At 42.5% G+C, this 21076-nt stretch overlaps 1 protein-coding gene across 4 annotated transcripts in view; it reads right to left on the bottom strand.

The window, feature by feature from the left end:
• The window catches only part of LOC126094450 (very-long-chain (3R)-3-hydroxyacyl-CoA dehydratase), a 174466-nt gene that overhangs the window by 93488 nt on the left and 59902 nt on the right, over positions 1-21076 (bottom strand). For all 4 annotated transcript variants that reach the window (XM_049908821.1, XM_049908825.1, XM_049908822.1 and 1 more), the window contains exons 2-3: positions 18505-18664; positions 18309-18425 (exon numbers count right to left, since the gene is read on the bottom strand). In XM_049908821.1, the coding sequence (XP_049764778.1) occupies positions 18309-18425; positions 18505-18588 (201 nt within the window). In that variant the 5' untranslated portion in view covers positions 18589-18664. The remainder of the gene's footprint in view (positions 1-18308; positions 18426-18504; positions 18665-21076) is intronic.

The following is a 21076-nucleotide window of genomic DNA, read 5'->3' as shown; positions in this document are numbered from 1 at the left end:
GAATCAGTGATGCTCCATGTCCAAGGGGGGAGGGTTGTAGTAACCCGCTTAAGATTCCACACCCATGATCTGCTCAAGCAGCTGTACAGCATGCCACAGAAGTCGCAAGGCACTAGCACCGACTGAGGCCTCTACTCTTAGATGTCTATGCAGCCTCTCCGTAGTACATTCTACCAGCCAGCCGACAGCTTATAGAGTAGGGCCTGTTCAGCATCGCTCTCAGTCATATGTTTACTTTCAGACTGTGTGTCTCCTCAAACTAGTAGGTCAGCCACTCCATAGCAAATTTTTTCCTGTACCAGTATTGTTAAAGTAATAAAGTGTTGTGTTTTTAATTATATGTGTGTTATTTTAGTCAGAACACCCATTACTCAAGCTCATTCATAAGAAAAGCTGACATTTGAAATGACTCTCCAACAAAGATCTTATGAAAGACATATCACAAAAAAGAGCTTAGTCAAATGGGATTGTTCAGTAAGAGAAAGTATAAAGTGAGATGGGTCTACGGAAAGTAAAGTAATGAGGAAAGGAATGTGTTCATTTAAACTGACCTTAGGGCACATCTGTGACTGTCAATGAAATAATGATGGAGAAATTGGCTTTAACAATCCTAATTTTGAAATATAACAAGAGAAGAATTATGGGTTGATCACAATAATATGGATAATTTATGAATACATTTAATTGTTAGTTACACCACACAATTTGTTACATTCACAATTTGTGAAAGTTAATTACATATTCAGTATCAGCACCATTTTATTGAAACATTACAAAAAAATTCCAAAATTTTTGTCCTTAGCTGCTACCAGATGTAGGTCTTCAATGGGCATGCAATGGGCTTACGAAATGCTGATCTTTACTTTTAGCAGGCTTTTGGAATTTGATGAAAAAAAAAAAATTCCTCTCAAGATTACTTAAAGAAAGGAAGTCTCAGGGATTGTTATTAAGATATGAAGGGCAAATGTTATCATGCAAATGACACAAAAAAGTGTTAAGGTATTATTTTCTTCATACATTTCATATAAGAAATCCTGAACAGTGACAGTTTGGCGCATCTGAATCCTAGCCTACGTAGAGGGTGTGCAAGGAGGAATGGTCAACATTCAGGCATATGACAAACGATCATTTGAAGCAAAAGAAGACTAGTAAACATGGGATCTAAAGTGTCAAACTTAAAGAGCTATGAGCACTTGTTCATCTTTGGTACTGTAAAACACATATCTTCTACTTTACAAATGCTTCTCATAGATGAAAAGTATTCAAAGTTGTGAACATGGATAACCATCATCTCCAAAATGGAATGACAACAATAAAAATTTGTGCTGGACCGGTGCTCAAACCTGGAGTTCTCACTTATCGCGAGTTGTTGCATTACCATATAGGCTATCCTAGCACACCTTATGGGCAGACCCGAACTTCCATATGTTGTCAACCATGTGTTTACAACCTACAGTCATACATCCATTATGTACAGTCCAATACAGGGGAGACATTTTAACTGAAAGTCGCTTTCCCGGTGCTGACAAATACGATACTGCGGCACCTGTGTTGTTCAGAAGTACAATGCAATTTTTCTTTGGATAAGTGTGCATGTTTGAAGGAACAGGCAATGTGGCAACTACAGCAGCACATCTGAAGGAACATTGCATTGTACTTCTGAACAACACAGGCATTACAATATCATATTTATCCGCCAAAACTAGGCAAGCGACCTCCAATTAAAATGTTTCCCTGTGCGGGAATATACATAATGGACATGTGAGGACACGGTGTAGAAACATTGTTGATGACAAATGGAAGTTTGTGTCTGTACTCGGTTACACTTGTGATAAGTGGGAAATCCGAGTTCGGGTCCTGGTCCAGCACAAATTTTTTCCTTGTTGTCATTCCATTCTACAGCTGATGGTTATCCATATTTGCAACTGTGAATACAATTCATGTATTTCATAATGGCTGTAGTTGCCACAGTGCCTGTCCATTCAAACATGCAAGCATGGCCGGAGGAACATTGCATCCGTACTTCTGAACAACACAGGCACTGCAACAGCGTACTGTAAATGCCCGTAGCTCTTGATGTGTGCATTTTAGAGCCTATGTTCACTAGACTTTTTTGCTGAGAATGGTAACACAATATATGTACAGAGACTTTGTTTGCACACAGTACAAACAGAAAAAGGTCAGGAAACATTAGCATACAATGAAGGCCATTTATTGTCTTGTATAAAAGGAAGTTAGTTTGGTTTTTCAATAGGTTGACATTACTCAGTAGAAACATACATTTTCATTATAATCATTCCTGTCATTCGTGTGGTAAGTTTCATAGCTCAAAAGTCTATTTGCTGACCTGAAGATCTAGATGGTGGTGGCCAACATTTCATTTCAAACAATTGCACTTTCACTTTTTTGTTGTAATCCTAATGAGAGTACATGAAATTTTATATGAGATATTTTTTGAACAGAACAAGACAAAATTTAAAACTCAGCTGAGGTTCTTGTTGACCTCTAGGTGGTATGGTATCAAAACAGCTTCTGCTTTTCTTAAGGATCAAATTTCTAAAGAATGTCTCCTAATGTTGTAATGTCTCCTTATCTTGCAGTAATGAAACTTCTTTTTCAAATTACAAACATAAATTTTACACGAGTTATGTCTTTTGCTAAAACACAGATAAAATTATCACTGTTCAACAATCACGTTCCTGCTTTCTGCAGATGGAAATAGGAAACTGTTCACCAGTAAAAACTCTCTTATCATCCAATTCCTCATGATGTGAAATCGTGCAGTCATCTGGAAGACTTTCCTTGAATCACTGCATTCATTTGCTAGTTTTGGGAGTTCTGCTTCTAATAGTATGGCCAGGGAATACAAAACAGCATTTTATGCCCTAGAAATGTAATGTAGCATATGAAGTTTCTTGTACCTCATCGAAGGAAAACAGAAATTTAAATTTTGTGAATTGAAACTTTTTCTCTTCCTTCAGCCCCTCTTCCTGAGGAGTTACTGTTGCTTTTGTAAAGAATAGCAGCAGTAATTACAAAAGTAAATTGAACTAAGTAATAAATTGTGGCACGGAGCATTTGGGCATTACTTACCTTCAACATGTGAAATGTTTAGTACTGCTATACTGCTAATAGACTAAAAAAAAAAAAAAAAAAAAAAACATTTGTTAGCTTTTGGAACTAATAGACTAACTGAATACAGGTGAGTTCTTCTCATCCTGTAGTCTGAGTGAACTGCCCTTCCTTTTTAACTTTCCCCCTGGGGAGAAATTATTAGCTTCGAACACTAGGAAGTTTATCTATCATTACTACATTTTCATCTTCTGAAGGTAAGTGCCGGCCAGCAAATTCCTCTAATGATCATAAATACATTGTCTGGGTGACTGTAATTCCAGATAATTATAGCATAAATGTATGGAGAAATACCTGCATTTTCTGGGAGCAATTATTGTGATGTCACGAATGGAAAAATTAATTTATTTTGAAAATTGGTCAAGAGATTCATCGCTCCAGACTCCAATATTTCGGAAAATAATGTCTTGTGGCATATATTCTTGTCAGCTCTTAGACACTTTCAAAATGTCTACTTTAATTAAAGGTTTTTGTTTTTCATAGGGCCCTTTGTCTTCAGAAGCATATACAATCGAGAAGTCATTTCAAGAAGAAAAAAATGTTCTTTGTAACGGACACCAGATTTACATGAATTTTTTTTAGTTTTCTTGGGTGCCATGGTTGACATACTGACTGGTAGTATCGTACAGTAATTTATGTTGGCACATATCATACTGCTGAAGTGGCACCAAAAAGCAAAACTGATTGGGACGCAAATTTGGAAAAATATAAAGCAAAGTGCATGTTTTATTATATGGGACCAATGAGAACACTTAATATGTGCAATACTGTATGAAACTTATTTCTAACGTGATGCAAACAACTGTGAACCGCATAGCAGAGGGTGTAAGTTTCTGCAACCATCTCTTTTTTATCCTCAAGCTGCTGAAATTTTATTAAATCCATTAGATGGGGGAGGGGCAACTGATAAGCTGAGGAAGTGCAGGCTCCTAGATGAGATTAGTTTCCCGAGGCATAGACTAATAACAGAGGGACATTCATCCAGACAGCAAAAAGCCAGATGCTATCTGGGAATTCCAGCCCCAACAACAAGGAGTGACTGCATAGTTTCTTGGGTATAGTGAGCTGTTTTTGGTAATTCATTAATGTGTTAGAATTCATGCAAATTGCTCAGTCTTGACGGCTAAGACAAACCTATATGTGGAATTGGGGTGCCCCAGGAAAGAATGGACAGGGCCTAACTCTAAAGGGCTCTGTAATATCATCCTAATTTTAAGTTTTTGCCTTCCTGCAGATTCAGTGGAATAAGAAATTTTTTCAAGATATAGTACCAGAAAATGCTACAGAATATCAGACCATTACATTTATCAGCAGGGTGTTGGACTAGTATGGTAGCAAAGACAGCAATCGTGTCTGGCTGGCAATGTGAACAGAGGATGCCTGGAATTGGTCTTTTCCATCACCTACAAAACAGGAACTAGCTGCAGAATTATTCCTATCTGCAATCTCCCCTCCCCTCCCCCCTTACCCCTGTAACCAATGGTGCCAGAGAGTCCTGAGCAGTCAGAGGCTGCTGTCAAGTGTGTGTGCAAGTTGCATATGCGTGAGTGTGTGTGTGTTCTGTCTCCAACAAATTGCCTGTTGGATGAAAGCCCATTTTCTGACAGTCTTTTTATTGTATCTACTTGCGATTCAGCATCTCCGCTATGTGCACAGTGGCAATTGTCCTTTTCATAATATTGTTACATTCCATCCTGTATCTTCCATTGTTGGACATTTGAATATGAGGCACCAAAGGCAAGGGGGTAAGTAGCATCTATCCAACACAGAATTATGAAGCTCAATGCTAACACCTACAAGTTAATGGACAATGACAGTGCTAATGAGGTACTCTTTATGAGGCAGAGCAAAGGGTATGAGACACATTTGGGATGTTTGGAAAGTAAGAACTGTGTTTCCAAAGACACTATGTGAAGCTACAGCAACCACAAAAATGTTAGTAGAAATTTATGTGATAACCCAAATGGTAGACAAGAAAGGAATTTTCAACATGGGAAGCCCTTGTTATCAGTGTGGTTGACTGGGTAATATATGGCAGGAATGCAGCGAACTATAGTCTAACAACAGTGGGCAAATAAGGTTGGCAGAGTTGCGAATTATCTATGAAAGGGAAAAATAGTTGGGTACAGGGTGGTAAGGGCGCTGGACTATTAAACAGAAACAGGGGCTTCATGGCCACTGTGATGCTACCCATAATGTGAGCGCAATTAAACCACGTGTGACAACAGTACTGAAATTTTGGTTAGGTGGCTCAGTGGGGAAAATTAAAATACGTTTTTATTGGATACAAGAAAGTAGCTCTGAGTGGCAAGTGTGACCATTGTCATCACTACAAAGCTGAACTTGCCAAATTGCAAGTTGATTGGGATAGGCAAGAATAATTTAAATATGCTGGGATCAGCGGTTTTGAGTTTTTGGGTATGAGAGAGGAACTTCCAGGCCTTTGTGGAACTATTGCCTCAGGTAGGCAATGACTACACCATGTTACAGGGACATGTCAGAACTGTACAACATGAAGACGAAAAAGGAGTTAAAAACAACTACATGTTAAGCCCCATCGACGGAATGAAAGACAGCTAAAAACAGGGACTTGGAGAAAGATTCATAAATTACACCATAGAGAAAGAGAGGTCCTGAACTACAGATTAAATGTCTCCACCATATTTCTACCACGGATAAAAAGTAAAACACGGTTGACAGCCCGCGTGTCATTCGCTAAAATGGCCGATAACTCAGATGGCAAACACAAACAAGAACATGAGTGATTAAAAAGAGGACATTCCATCAAGAAGTGGCAAACCATCACAGTTTGAGGGCAATGAGCCAAAGTGGTGGGGGAGCACCACTTAAAAAATGGAAGTGGCTAAAAAGACAGTGCCCAATCTACAATCTAGATAAAATGATCTCCTCATGGCAAGAGGGCTGAGAGGAGGTTGTTCAAGCCACTGGGAGAGGTTTAATTCCCCGGAACTTGTTCCCACGAAGGGAGAATCACTGGTGATGTCAAAGTGACACCACCAGCTGACAGATGGCAACACAAATATCATCAGAGGGAATGGAAGAACTAGCAGACTGATGTATGAGGATTGCAGCCTCAGCAGCAGCGTCAGTGGTCTCATTTACCATTAGATCGACAAGACCAGTGTCCCACATAAACATCCCTGTAGGTCCCTCAAGAAAAGCAAGTGACAGCTTTCCTGGAACTGTTGCCCTAAAGGATGGACAGTGTACAGCAGCACACAGAGGCTTTGCAGGGCACTTAGAGAGTTGGAGCAGATGACACAATTGAAAGGCCCATGTCACCAGATGTTCTGCGTGTCCTGATACAGGGCGAAGAGCTCTGCTGTAAATAATGACCAGTGTTCTGGAAGCCGATAACAAAAAACGTCAATGCCATCACAAAGGCACACCCACCAACACGGTCAGTGTGCACAAAGGTGCTAGCGAGAAACTTACAGTGATAGAAAAAGACTGGAGTAGTGTCCTTAGGAAGTGAATGCAGGTCAAGGTGAACATGGGCTGTCACACGAAGCCAAGGTGGTGAAGGGTTCATGCCCATTGGGAAAGTGGCACGTAGTGCAAAATTAAGCTGCTGGAGCAATAGCTGAAAGTGAACTCCAGGTGGTAACAGAAGAGGAATGCGCCCCTTACTGGTGATCAAAAGAGTCATTGAAGAAGGTGGCTTAGGATGGGTGGCCAGGCGTGCCAGACAAATAGCTTTTGTATCATGGCAGTATGACAATGATAGTTTGGTGGCATCTGTATACAGGCTCTCAACCGGGCTAGTGTAAAAGGCGCCAGTGGCCAAGCGGATGCCATGATGGTGGATAATACTGAGACGGCGCAAGACGGATGGACATGCAGATGAATAAACAAAACATTCGTAGTCTAGTTTTGAACAGCCGGTATAAATGGAGAAGGGTATTCTGATCTGCTCTCCAGGAAGTACCGTAGAGGACACGTATGACATTGATGGACCATGTACAGCAGGTGGCCAGGTAAGACACATGGGAGGACCAAGAAAGTTTCCTATCAAGTATGAGCCCCAGGAATATTGTAGTTTCAATAGACGGAAGAGCAACAGGCCCAAGATGTAAAGATGGTGGAAGAAATCAATTGCACCACCAGAAATTCATACAAACGTCCTTTCAGTCAAAAAGCAAAATCTATTGTCGATGCTCCATGAGTAAAGACAATCGAGACATCACTGAAAGTGCTGCTCAGGAAGACAAGTCCACGGAGAACTGCAACAGATGGCAAAATCATCAATGAAAAGGAAACCCGAGATGCTCGGCAGAAGACAGGCCATAATAGGGTTAATGAGGATAGCAAAGAGGATGACGCTAAGAACAGAGACTTGAGGTGCCGTTTTCCTCGATAAACGTATCAGACAAGGCAGAACCCACACATACCTTGAAAACTCAGTCTTTTAAAAATTCCTGAAGGAAATGGGGCATGTGGCTACAGAAGCCCCACGCGTAGAGAATACGGAGGATACTACTTCACCATCAGATGTCGTAGGCCTTTTCCAAATCGAAAAACACAGCCACTGGCTGATATTTCTGCAGAAAACCATTCATGACATGGGTTGACAAAGTGGCAAGTTGGTCAATTGCAGAATGGCATGCTTGAAATACACACTGTGCAGTGGTTAGTTAGTTGCGAGGCTCGAGCCACTATATCAGCCAGGCATGAACCATATGTTCCATCACTTTGCAAACAGAGCTGGTGAGAGAAATTGGGCGATAACTACCATGATGATGTTTGTCCTTACCGGGCTTAGATGAGAATATGACAGTGGCTTCACGCCAGTGTCTCAGAAACATGCCCTCTGGCCGGATGAAACTGTTCATATAAAGGAAAAAATGCTTGCCCACAAGAGAAAGATTCTGCAACTATTGAATGTGAATATCATCTGGCTCTAGCATGGAGGATTGAGATGAAGTGAGAGCTTGATCTACCTCTATCATAGTAAGGGCACATTTCTGAGAAGAGACGTGTATCACCTGAGCCTCCTTCACTCATTTCCGATGGAGGAAGGCAGGGTGACAGAGGGTGGATCTCAAAATCTCCACAAAATATCATTCCAAGGAGTTGGAGAAAGCAATAGGATCCACTATGACATCATCTGCTACAGCCAGGGTGGAAATTGTGGGATGGAATTGGTCAAGAGAGAGGTCGGAGGTTGGCCCACAAGACAGAAGAGAGAGTGGAACAGTTAAAAGAACTAGTACATTAAATCCACCTAGTTTTCTGCTATCCTGAAGAACATGATTATACTGTGTACACAGCTGTTTACAATGAATGCAGTTTGCCGTCATGGATGATGGTTAAAAATGTGGAGAACATGTCTCTATGCGCGAATTGCATCTGTGTCATGCCTCAGTCCAGCTAAAGAGGAAATGCAAGGAATGGAACATTCTGTGGTGGTAAGGATAATGTTTGTGAGATATTTTACCTGGTCATCACAACTGCGGAAAAGTTGTTCATCAAAGGTCGCCAGAGAGGAGTAAAGCCTCCAGCTGTCCTCAGAAAGCTGCCATTTGGGTGTGCCGGAGCTGGGGTAGGAGTCAGCAAAGGGACAGCACATGGGAAGTGGTCACTCGAGTATGTGACTGAGAGAGTGGACCACTCGAGACAATGGGCAAGCTCGGTAGTGCAGAAAGAGAGGGAATAGCTGTGCTTCGAGTCTGAAAGCAACATGGGTGCTCCTGGGTTAAGGCAAATGAGGCTAAGTTGACTGAGAAGGTCAGCCAAGAGGGCACCTCTGTGACAGGTTCTGGGAGAGCCCCAAAGGGGCTAGTGTGCATTAAAATCACTGAGCAGCAGAAAGGGGTGAGGCAGTTGCCTAATAAGCTGGAGGAAGTCTGCCCCGATGACACCGAATGACGGAGGTGTGTAAATGGTACAAAGGGAAAAGGTGAAGTGAGGAAGGAAAATGCAGACTGCGACAGATTGTAGCAGAGTCTTCAGGTGGGAAGCAGACTGGAAAGAAATGGGAGAGGTTGCAATTTTTTTTCCTGGATGCAGGGAACAAGTGGACGCTGCAATTCTAAGGACAGCCATAAGTCCTCTTTGCTGGATCTAAGACCGAGAACTTTCCATTGAAGGAGAAAAGGGAGGAGGGAAAAATTAAGGAGTGTTGCTTTGTTCGTTGCAGAGTGCCAGCCTTTGAAGACTCACTGCTACAGGGTGCATAGGCTGGAGGATCCTGCTGCATGAGATCTACAGAGGTAATGGCATTCTCCCTCTGTTGGTCTATGAAGTCCAGGACAGAAAAACGGTTGGCAGTGCACACCGGCGATATGAAGATCAGCTGGGTGGGAGTATCACATGGCGAAACTGTTGATGAGGATCTCTGAGTTGGCAAAGGGGAAGACTGTCTGCTTTTGTTTGATTTCTTAGAGCCTTTCCAGTTGGCAGAGGAAGACTTGCATGCTTGTTGGCTGGAGGGAAATAAGAAGCATTTGCGGGAGTATTCCTTCTGTCATTTCCAGCCTGCTGGTTGTGTAGCAGGTGACTTTGCCCCATGAGGCGAAAGTTTGGTGGCTTGTTGCACAGCTGGAGGAGGAGACTGGGATGCTACCGTGACAATGGGCGATTTTACAACCACAGTGCTGAATTTGGGGTTGCAGGTCTGCATGGCAATGTCCTTCATGGAGTGGGATGTAACAAGAACAGTACTGCAGGTGCCAGATGGTAGAACGCAGGGCTTCCAACTAGCCAACAACTTGCGAGCAACCAGGTAAGGCACTTTTTCTTCATCCACATCTCCTGGATGGCCCGCTCATCGAGACACATGGTAAAATCTCAGGGAGAGGCTGGATGGTCACCACTGCAATTGATACAGCCGGAAGAAGGCATATAATCACTGTTAGCATCCCTACCACAGGTTACACATTTGGCCGGGTGTCGACAGGATATTCAAGTGTGGTTATAATGATGACATTGATAGCAGTACATCGGGTTCAGAATGTATGGTCAGACTGTGATAACTTCACAACCTGTTCTGATCTCTGACGGAAGCACCACTCCACTAAAAGTGAGAAAAAGAGTGCGTGTAGGCACTAAGGACACCTTTTTCCTTTTTCATCACCCGATGGACTGCAATGACACCCCGATCAGAGAAGTACGTTTGTATTTCTACCTCAGTCAGACCGTCAAGCAGCCTAGTGTAAACAACACCACAGGAAGAATTCAGCATTCAATGGGCCTCGACATGAACAGGATAGCCATGGAGGAGCAAAGCTGCAAGCAGTTGTGCATGAGTATCAGAAGTAGTCTCCAAAAGCAAAGTGCCATTGCATAAATGAGAGCAGGATTTCACAGGGCTGGCAATTGCATCAGCATCTTTCTGAATAATAAATGGATTTACCGTAACAAAGGACTGACCATTTTCAGTACGTGAAACCATGAGGAACTGTGGCGCAACTGAGGGGATGTTTGAATCTTAAGCTTCATTCTGGTTATGTTTAGTAGATGTTGATTGTGAAGAAGACGATTGGCTCATTGCAAGAAAATCCCTCATAACTGCCAGCATTTCTGATGGTATGCTCCTTCCAATTGGGAGGGGGGGGGGGGGGGAGGGCCCTCAGAAGGGGGCACACTCACTTTAGGCGATTGTTCGCACCTCAGGTCATACCCACCGAATATCTGACAGACAGACCAATTGGCAATTTGGGAAGGTAGCATCTCACACAGTCACCTCTCCTCGCCTGGCCTGTGGCCTGTACCAGAGTGTAAGTGCGAACCCTACCTGTCGACCCGAGGCTGGACATTATGCATTACCCAGTCACCTGTTATGCATCAGAAGCATAGTCTGGCCTTCAGGAGCACACAGGAAGGAAGAAGAAAATGAGGAACCTCAAACACCAAAGTGGAGGAAGAGTAGGAGAAGCAGAATGAAGTAAGAAAAAAAGGAATGAAAAATATTGGAGAGACTGTTTTGACATCAGCTACTGAAAATGCAGAACACATTCCCAAAAACAGGTTCCCCAAGGGAAGGGATACAGAATAGCAAGAGTATAGATATGCAGCACTGAAGGGAAAAGATGCTGAAAAGGCTGGGGCCCCATTGTAGCCTAGCACAAACCCTTCAAAGAGTGGCGAGCTGCTTGGGGGGGGGGGGGGGGGGGGGCGCGCATTTGTCTGTGCATACATTATGAGTAGTAGAGGTTCTAGAGGAAAATGAGGAGCTCGACAAGGTTCACTGTTTCACGGAGTGTGGAGTGCATACCAGAGTTAAACAGAAATTGGGCAGTGCCTATCGGAGTAGATAACTTTGGAACTATACACAGCGTGTTATCTAAATGGTTACTGGTACTAACATTGTTTCTTTACAGGAAGAATTGGACAAAAGATATGTAGACTCTAAACTGAGGCAAGTCACAAGTTTCTCCACATCCACACTGCAAGGAAAACTAGCTCCTCTAGAAGGAGTTGGTAGAAAATGCAAGGAAGAATTGCTGGTAGAATATGAACACTTACTGAAACATTAGAGGCTTTATTGGCAACTCCAGTAACAAAGCACACAGTACAAACTGGAAATTAACTGCATGTATATGGGAGTCTTATTGGGTACCCAATCCCCTCCAATCTATGATGGATAAGTTTAGCAGCTGCAACTACAAGATGTGATCTTTGAAGAAAGCACTAGCCTGTGGAGTGCACCAATAGCGATGTATCCAAACAAGAGTATCATATTTTTGTGATTAAAGGTACTTGAATAAATGAACAATTACAGATGTGTACCTTATACAAAACATTACAGAAATGTTGGATAACTACAAGCAATACAGGTAGTTTACAATGATAGATCTGCAGAGTGGTTACTATCCAGAAAATTGTCCAAAAATAGCATTTACCAGTTCGTCAGTCTAGCACTAATATTGGTGCATGCCATTTGGTTTAAAGAATACACCTGCCACGTTTCAGTGTGTGTTTGTTTGATGGAGTATTGAAAGGATTAAAACTGAAGCAATGCATGGTTTATTTGGTGATAAGATTGTGTTTTTGAAAGATTTACAGGAATGTGTGGTATTGTAACAAAGCAGGTGGGATCCTATCCAGCAGTTACAATTTCTTCCTCCAAAATTATTATTTGTTTCTCAAAATTTGTGATGTCTTCAATAACGTTATTTACATGACATGCAGAGAAATTTAATGACAGTGAATTAGCTTTAAACAATTTATTAATGGCTTATTAATGTCAGTGAAAATTTGATTAACAGTCATTTCTAAATCTGTACTTGACTGTCTACTTACTATGATGTTTGTATCATCTGTGAACAAAACAAAACTTAGCATCTGGCTACATAACTGACAAGAAGTCATTAATATGGAAAAGAAAAAAAAAAAAGAAATAGGCCAATCACAAAACCTTGAGAAACATCACATGTAATTAATTCCCAATCAGATGGAGACTGACTGCTTACTGCACAGGTATTTCACAGTGACACCCTTTGTTTCCTGTTAGGTAAGATTTGAACCATTTCGCAGCACTGCTGGTGACACTATAATATTCTAATTTACTTAAGAGAATGCTGTGATTCACACAGTCAAAGGCTTTTGACAGGTCACAGAAAATACCAATAGTTTCTAATTTGTTATCTAACAAATTAAGTACAGTCTCACTGTACATGTAAAATAGCTTTCTCTACATCAGAACCCTTAGGGAACCCCAAATGTGACTTGGACAATATACTACTTGCAGTCAGATCTTTAAGGAGATGTTTGCACACGTTTTCAAATATTCTTGAAAAAGCAAGCAAATAATCACTTGCTGGGTGTATGTACTAAGTCACAAGACAGACTAGGCTGCACATACAGTAGCGGATTCCTCAGGTCACTTTAACAAAGCAGCTCGGTATTTGCAAACAGGTCACTCTGCAGCCCTCCTGTCAGTCTTGGAAGGACAGTTTTTTGGAGTGAGGCACTTACGTGGAAGTTTTGCTGAATTTTGGTTGGGAGATTTAGTGACTCATAGAGCATTTCCAGTACAGAAAACCTGAGATAATTGGAAAATGAGTTCCTGGCCACAGGTGCGCAATTCTGTTTAGTTATTTTCTGATTTTTCTATGTGAGTGAGCATGTAGATGTTAAGTGGGCAGATGTCTTTTGCCAGGTTGTGTATCCACTTAAAGTACATACATGAAGGTGATGTTCAATGAAAGAAGCACATTTTACAAGCTTTAACTGATGCCAATAAATTCCATTTGTTTCAGTGGAAATTTGAGTTGATGTTTTTGAGTGATTTCTCCCTCCTGACCTACAACTGTATTCCTGTTTTGTTGGCTGTAGATGTTAGCTGCAGAAGTTGCTCGAGACAGCTAGAGGCAGGCTATGAACTGTTAGAGGTGTGCATTATGTAGTACAGTGCCCATATTTCAGAAGCTTTCAGAAAGTAATTACAGGGTTTTAATTTTTGACTTTGGTTGGTTGGTTGATTGGTGGTGGTGGTGGACCAAATAGTGAGGTCATTGGTCCCATTATACCAGGTGGCAGGAACTAAGGAAGGAACAACACCACATTCCAGTTGATGGGAAACTGGCAAACAAACATGCAGAAGGAGCACTGCGGCAGCAATAAGAGTATACGGGGTAGAGGGGGCAGGGGAGCCAAGTCGGGAGTGGTGATAGCAAGGGTCCCAGCATGATGGGGCACTAGCACCACCAAGATCCATCCTGATCTCCACACAATACCATGGTGGTGACACAACTGGGACAAAACCCCAGGAAGAAGTCACAAGAACAGGGAAAATTAAACAGCGCAAAAGACCACAGACAAAACTTAGGGAAGAGGGGGGGGGGGGGGACCAGGCTGGTGTGGAGGCAAGGCTGAAGGCCTCACAAATGAGCAGCAACATTAAACGATGGACAACAATTCTGGAGGATGGACCACTTTTGCAATGAGAACTGAGGACGGGCCTAACAATGCAAGAGTTGTCCGCTAATACCAGGAACAAGCACAGTGGGAGGATGTATTTAGTGCAAAGGACCAAAATGCAGGGTCAGTCAAGCAAAATATAGATCACAATGATGGGAGGCTGCAAATACAAAGGGAGGGGAGGAGGGGGGCAGCTCATTACGGAATGAAAAACTAAGGGTCAATCTGGTACGGCTGACACAAAGATGCCAGAGGATGGTAGATTTTTTGCCAAGAGGAGCAGAGGAAAGAATGACACATGGCGGGAGTCCCCTGAATCACACGAAGTTTATTAAACAGTGGGAGTGAGGTTGCTCCCCACTCCCACCCCCTCAAGAGTAGGCATATGACTGAGCGAAAAGGAATTTGAAGCCACAAATCTGCCCCCAGATGGGTCATGGAAATGGGGGGGGGGGGGGGGGCGCACAGGTGGCTGCCTGCTCTCTGTCCCCCCACCCGACGATCCACAAGCTCATTACCCCAGCAGCATGTTCAAGATTGGTGAGAAGGTTGTGGATGGCAGGGACAACAGGGTGGAGGGAAAAAACACAGGGTGATAGCCTGATGGACACTCATTGACTCCATAGATAACAAACTATGGTGAGGGAGGACCATTTAATAAAGCAGAGTGCCAAGTAAATGGCCATCAGTTACGTGGTAAACACCCCGCACATGGCAGGCAAGAGATAAGACTTCCATGTGAACAGAAGACATGAAGGCATATTTCACAGATTTAGAGCAACAGTTGTAAAAAATAATAGCATTCCGAAATTCTCGTAAGAGCAGGCAGAACAAACAATGGAAAACCCCTGGAGCAATGGTGGCTTTCACAGACTCCAACAAAAGAGATTCATCTGAATCTGGGGCCGAGGAATTTTCAGGAAAAAGAGTGAATATTGAAATGATGCCAGAGAGATGTGAGGTGGTTTGACGAACCCTCTGCCAGGCACTTGAATGTGATTTGCAGAGTATCCATGTAGATGTAGAACCGGTAAAACCCACCAGATGGTGGGCAGTGTGCAGGCAACACCCCAAAGTCATAAAAAGAGTAGAATGCACCACCCATGATTTAAGTGGGGAGAAATGAAAACTGTGTGAGAGAGACCATGCAGAAGAGCATCGGATGGCATCCTTGAGCTGTTGCTCCACAGAGGCCACCAAGTGGCAACTAGCCCAGATATAGAAATCATCCACATATAGAGCAAGGGTGAAAAACAGGCCTACAGAGGCCAGATGTTTGGCATGAAGGCATTTAAAGATAGTAAGAGTGGCCAAGGAAAGGTGTTGCCTGAGGCGTTGCAATGCTCAAAGGCAATCGGGGATGGTGATGGCAACGGCTGTGCTCCACGAAGAGTCTGGCGAGGGGCAAAAGAGGCCCATCAAGTGTGGAACAGCAATGCAGGCAGTGGAAATAATCATATCAGACACATCACGGACCATTTCATTAATACAACCTGACAAAGAGGTGGTAAACATGACGTGGGAAGAATACAGAGACCAATTGACATGATGGAAAGCAGGATAACCTGGACATATCACGAGACAGGAAGGAAATGAGAGAATCAATTGGAAGTGGTCACTATCACAGAGGTCATCATTTGGCAACTAGTACAATGAAGGGATCATTGGAGGGGAAGTGAGCGAGAGATTGCAAACTGTGATTGCAGTATTCTAGTGGACCTGGATGGCAACCGCTCTCAAAGTGGTGCAAAGTAGGGGGATCCATGAATTAACAACGGAAGCCCACCAAGAGCCAACCAAGTTTCAACACAATGCATGGGACCCACAAATGGTCGGTGAGTGAGCATCAGTATAATGAGATTCCTGGAGAACTACAGAAGCTATGGAGTAAAAGAAAACAAGGAATTGCTGCTCCAAAAGGTGGTAGCAGTATCTTTTACAATTCCATTGAATAAACTGGTCACACAATCAGGTCACCATCAGTTACCAATAAGTACAGGGCGACATCCATAAAGAAGAGGTCAGACTCAGGTTATGAGGGGAAAGTCGGCACCTCTGGAGGCACTGAAGGAAAAGGAAACTTATAATTTTTTTCCTCTTTTGTAGGTTGAGAAGAGCACACACACACACACACACACACACACACACACACACACACACACAGAGAGAGAGAGAGAGAGAGAGAGAGAGAGAGAGAGAGAGAGAGAGAGAGAGAGAGAGAGAGGGGGGGGGGGGGGGGGGGGGGGCATCACTGGTAGGCATCAAACATCAAAGGAGGGGGACACTTCGCCAGCTGGTTAGGGAGTGTGGCACCCAGAGGAGACCACTTGAGAACCGCAGGGAAAAGGAAGGGGGAGAGGAGAAGTGGGTGGAACTGGGATAAGGCAGAGGGAGGAAAGGGACAGGACACAATTGAGGCAAAATTAGATGTCACACACAAAGAGTGAAACGATCATATTTTCAATGACCCTCAGAGTAGGATAAACCATCAAAGAACTTATATTCCTGTATCTTCTTTTCCTTCTTATAAACTGGGTAATCTGGTGAGCATGGAGAGTGATGGTCACGATAATTAACATATGCGAGTTGCAGAACGTAGGGAGGGGAGGGGAAGGGGGGGGGGGGAAGAGGGGGCTTATGGAGTGAGTATCCACACTCATTACAGGGAGGGTCCACTGCATATCAGGCTGGGAGGGTACCCGCCTCAAATAATAAAGGCGCTGGTATTGATGTGATTGTCCTTACAGTTTTTCTGAACATGCCAAACAAAAGAACACCCTGCCATTCCAGATTAGGCCAAGGTTCCTCATCAGTGTGAAGGTAAAATGACTATCTGGCCATATTGAAAGACTGTTGAGGAGTAATGGACACTAGGATGTCACCAAGATGGTCACAGGCAGATTGGGTGGCAGAAGTAGTTTTGTTCAACAGTGAACCTGACCACTTCTTACTCCCAAACGTCACTTCACCAAACTTGTTTTAGATAGTTTCCACAAAAAATAATGGCTTGGTGGTGGTGGTGGTGGTGGTGGTGGAAGTGTATCCTGTGAGTCCTGGTGCAGGCCAGGTAGTGGGGAAAGGGATTCACACCAAGCCAGCAAACCTGGCCCTCCTCCCAGAAGATAGCCAGTTAAGGGCACGCCACAGGATCATAAGAAACAGCATTAAAGGATTCTTTTCGAATTAAAGAGAAGACACAGAAGAATGGACAGATTTTTGGAGCTTAATTCTACATTTTGTATGCAAAACATGTGTTTTTATCCATTCACTCCGATCAGGAGCTCTCCCCATAGTGCCACACAGATGTAGCAAGGGCCACGTGGCATGGCGGCCATAGCCAGTGGTACTAATGGTCCAGATTGACAAACAATCACTCCTAGGCGCACACAGAGAAGTGGCAGTGCAGGTACCAGAACTGTGATCCTTGTGTTGTCAGGGGGTTTAACCAAAAGGGCACACAATGAAGACTAAGTAAGGTGTTCTTCCCCAGTTGGCTCACACTGTGGAGACAAAATTTAGAAGGGGAGGTCAAACCCCAAAAAGGGACCAAAAATGCCGAAAAGGAATGGTGATGGAAAAAAATCAGAATAAAACCATAAGAGATAGCAGAAACCAGGATGACAGTCAGGCCAGCGTAAGCAAGGACACAGAGAGGGGAAGGAGGGGACAAGGGGGAAGGAAGAGAACAGGGAGGGTGAGGCATGGGGAAGGGAATAGAGCCTGGGAAGGATATAGGTGCCACAACAGCTCGTAGCTTCACATGCACCATACACGAACTCACGAAAGAGCTAAGAGCTCCTGAGGGGGATTGAATTTGAAATTGTAATACATCATGGTACAAAGTGAGGCTGTCAACCCTTATTTAGACTGTGTTTATAAGTTTAGCAGTGCATTGAATTAATCCAGGTCTACCAATAAACATTTCTGAGTAAATCTGCAGAGCAACATGCAGCATTAATTTGCTTTGCACATCACACATTGGTAAGTGTGTGTGGATACTGAGAGTGGCTGAAATTGGAATGTGGCAAGTCAGCTCCGAGGATGGATGAAAGGAACATTACAACCTTTCATATATTTAGTATCAAAATACAATATCCACTCAGTTGGGGTTAACATTATGAATACACAACAAGAGACTCAAGAGGGGGGAAAACATAATAAATAAAATCAGTGACTATTTGGACTTAAAACACCTCGTAGTAGATTTACATACGTTTCTGTGTAGTTAGCACAATTCCAAACAACAAAATTTTTCCTCTTATATTACTGTGCTTAAAGAGCTTAACATTTACCTCTTTATCAATAGGAGAGTGGAAATCCAATGAAAATGAGTAGCTGTGTGGTCCTTTAGCACCCTGGCCATGGGCAGAAAACTGTAGTTTATTTGGTGTAAGTTTTATTTGTGGATCCTGTAACAAAGCAAATGTTAACAGTGTTGCAAAATGAGAAGATGCTACAACAAATGTTAAATTGTACACATATCCATACCTTTACATCTTTTAAATCAACCTTCAGTGTCACACAATTCTCCGTTTGTGCCCAGTACACGAAAGGGCTTAAGTTATCAGTCATTATGGCAGTTATTGAAAATTCTCCAAGTCAGCACAAGCACATAATGCCAATTTCATCCAGATTTATATAAGGAAGCCTGAAAGATAGATAATCCATTTAATTTATAAAAGCTGTGGGAGCAACAATGCAGTATGCTGTCTGTTATCTAAGAGGCATATTCAGAAAGCGAGTGTACTGTGATAATAATGGGCTGGACTTTTTGGTCTTCTAAGGGTTGGCAACAATGAGTTGTAGAAGAAAAAAATGGCGGCAGCAGGTCCCCTGAAGAGAGGAAACATCACAGGAACACACAGTTTTGTGGTGTCCAGTTGCATGACAGATGTTGGTAAGAAATCCAGCCATGTGTGAGCCACGTACTGTGATCAACTTCCTGCTCACAGAAGGAATAGCACCCATCAAAAGGGAATTCAGTGGAGGCAGAATGAATGTTCATGATCAACAGATGAGCAGAAGACCTTTCATTTTGACTGATGAGTTGTTGCAAAAAATCAAGGGCACTGTTCTGGAAAACCTCTGATTGACAGTGGATGAAATTTCTGCAATTCTTCCGCAACTCTCTTATACAAGACACTCACAGAAATACTAGTATACTGAAACTGTGCACAAGATATGTCCTAAAACGGCTGACGGAGAGCACAAGAAAAATCGGACCAACAGCACCCATGAGCTTCTTGAGTGACTTAATTGAAATGTGAGGATTTTCTGAGCTCTACTGTGACTGGGGATGAAACAAGGGTGGCTCACTACAAGCCTGAGACAAAAAGACAGTCGTCACAGTGGCATCACACCAATTCCCCATCTGCTAAAAAATTCAAAACCACAATTTCGGGCAAAAAAAAAAAAAACATGGCCTTGGTGTTTTGGGACTGAAATGGCACCATTTTGTAAAATTTCTGCCTCTGAGGGGAGGAGGGAGACCATCAGTGCACAATGATATTGTGAGAGCCTAAAAAACACTCAAAAGGAGCATTCAAAACAAAAGGAGGGGAATGCTGGTGAGAGGAATGTGCTTATTGTACCACAACGCCCATCCTCACACATTCTTAGCCACCAAGGCACTCTTAGACTTATTTGGATGGGATATTCTAAACCACCCCCGTCATTCCCCTGACTTGGCGCCTTCAGTTCATCAACTTTTCACCTCCCAGAAGGCAAACATTAGTGGAATTAAAGTTTCAACCAACAAGCCAGTGCAGAAGAGGTTCTGAAGGAGCTGGCAGGAGAGTACTTCGAGGAGGGCATAAAGAAGCTTGTGCTACAGTTCACCATATACACTGAATGGTATGGCGATTATGTGGAAAAATAGTTAACCTGTGTATCAACAATATTGAGGATTTTTTTCCCCAAATACCTTTTCTAAAAAAATTAAAAATCTAATACACTTGCTTTCTGAACATGCCTCGTGTATATATTGGTTGGTTAGTATTTGGATTATGATATTACATAACATGATTGTTAGAATGCAAGCATAAAAAAAATAACCGTGTCCAGATAAAGTTGAAGATCAAGAGCCGTAACAAATACAAATTTTAATCTATAGAAAATCTACGCTGTTACCACATGCAAAATCACCAGAAGCATTACTTAACTTGTTTCCATTCACTTATGGTACCTGTTGCTATTAATAATGGTACCCATTTCACCCTTCACTTTTATGCTTGCATTCAGTACTACTCAGTTCTGTCTTGGGTTTTGTCCTTCTGGCAGTGCTACTTCTTGTTAATAGTGAGACACAGCTACATTGACAGGTTTATTGACACGGAGTTGGCCAATAATTGGCCTTGTGTATGAGCTCACTGAATGCAATGGAAGACCAGCCTGATGACACTATGCTGAGCAATCACAACCACATGGCAGTACAGTGTTTTGTCTGAGGGTTGTTGCATTACTCTGTGTTGTGTGTTGCATGTTTTTGCTTTTTTCATACTTACAAGCTTCTTCAGTATTGTGGAGGTATTTTCACAGAATTAAGGATGACTGTGGTAACATACTGAATAAACGTTAATTACATTATTACTCTGTAACAAGTTGACAGAGACTGTGGGTCCCTTGTTCCAAAATACTCAGAAGGTACCGCTGAACAACTTCTGAAAGTTTGTTGGTGGAGTTCTGGTTCACCCTGTATATTCCCGAACAAAACAATTTTTATAAACACTATTCATTACTTTTTTCCCCTTCAGAAACACTAAAAAGCATTTTACTGTTTCCTTTAATTCAACCAGGAAATGTTCTAAAAGTGTTACACAAAGCTTTTATGAGACTATCAGTTTCATTCAACTATAGGGTTGTGTAATTACTTCCAAGATAAAGTTTTGGGGGGCATTTTCTAAAAAAGTAGTACAGAACTCTCACTCACTCATGAGAAAATAAGATGGACACAAAATTGTAATGACTATGCAACTCCAACAACTCTTTCATAAATTTGTACAACTGTGCATATGGTGTAACACATCATGTTTGGTAAAGCGATGTGTTATTCAACCCCTAC

This window comes from Schistocerca cancellata, chromosome 8 (assembly GCF_023864275.1).
Source record: "Schistocerca cancellata isolate TAMUIC-IGC-003103 chromosome 8, iqSchCanc2.1, whole genome shotgun sequence".
In the NCBI taxonomy this organism is placed as follows: domain Eukaryota; kingdom Metazoa; phylum Arthropoda; class Insecta; order Orthoptera; family Acrididae; genus Schistocerca; species Schistocerca cancellata.
The sequence above is the reverse complement of the archived record's forward strand: the minus strand, read 5'-3'. Positions and strand labels throughout refer to the sequence as shown.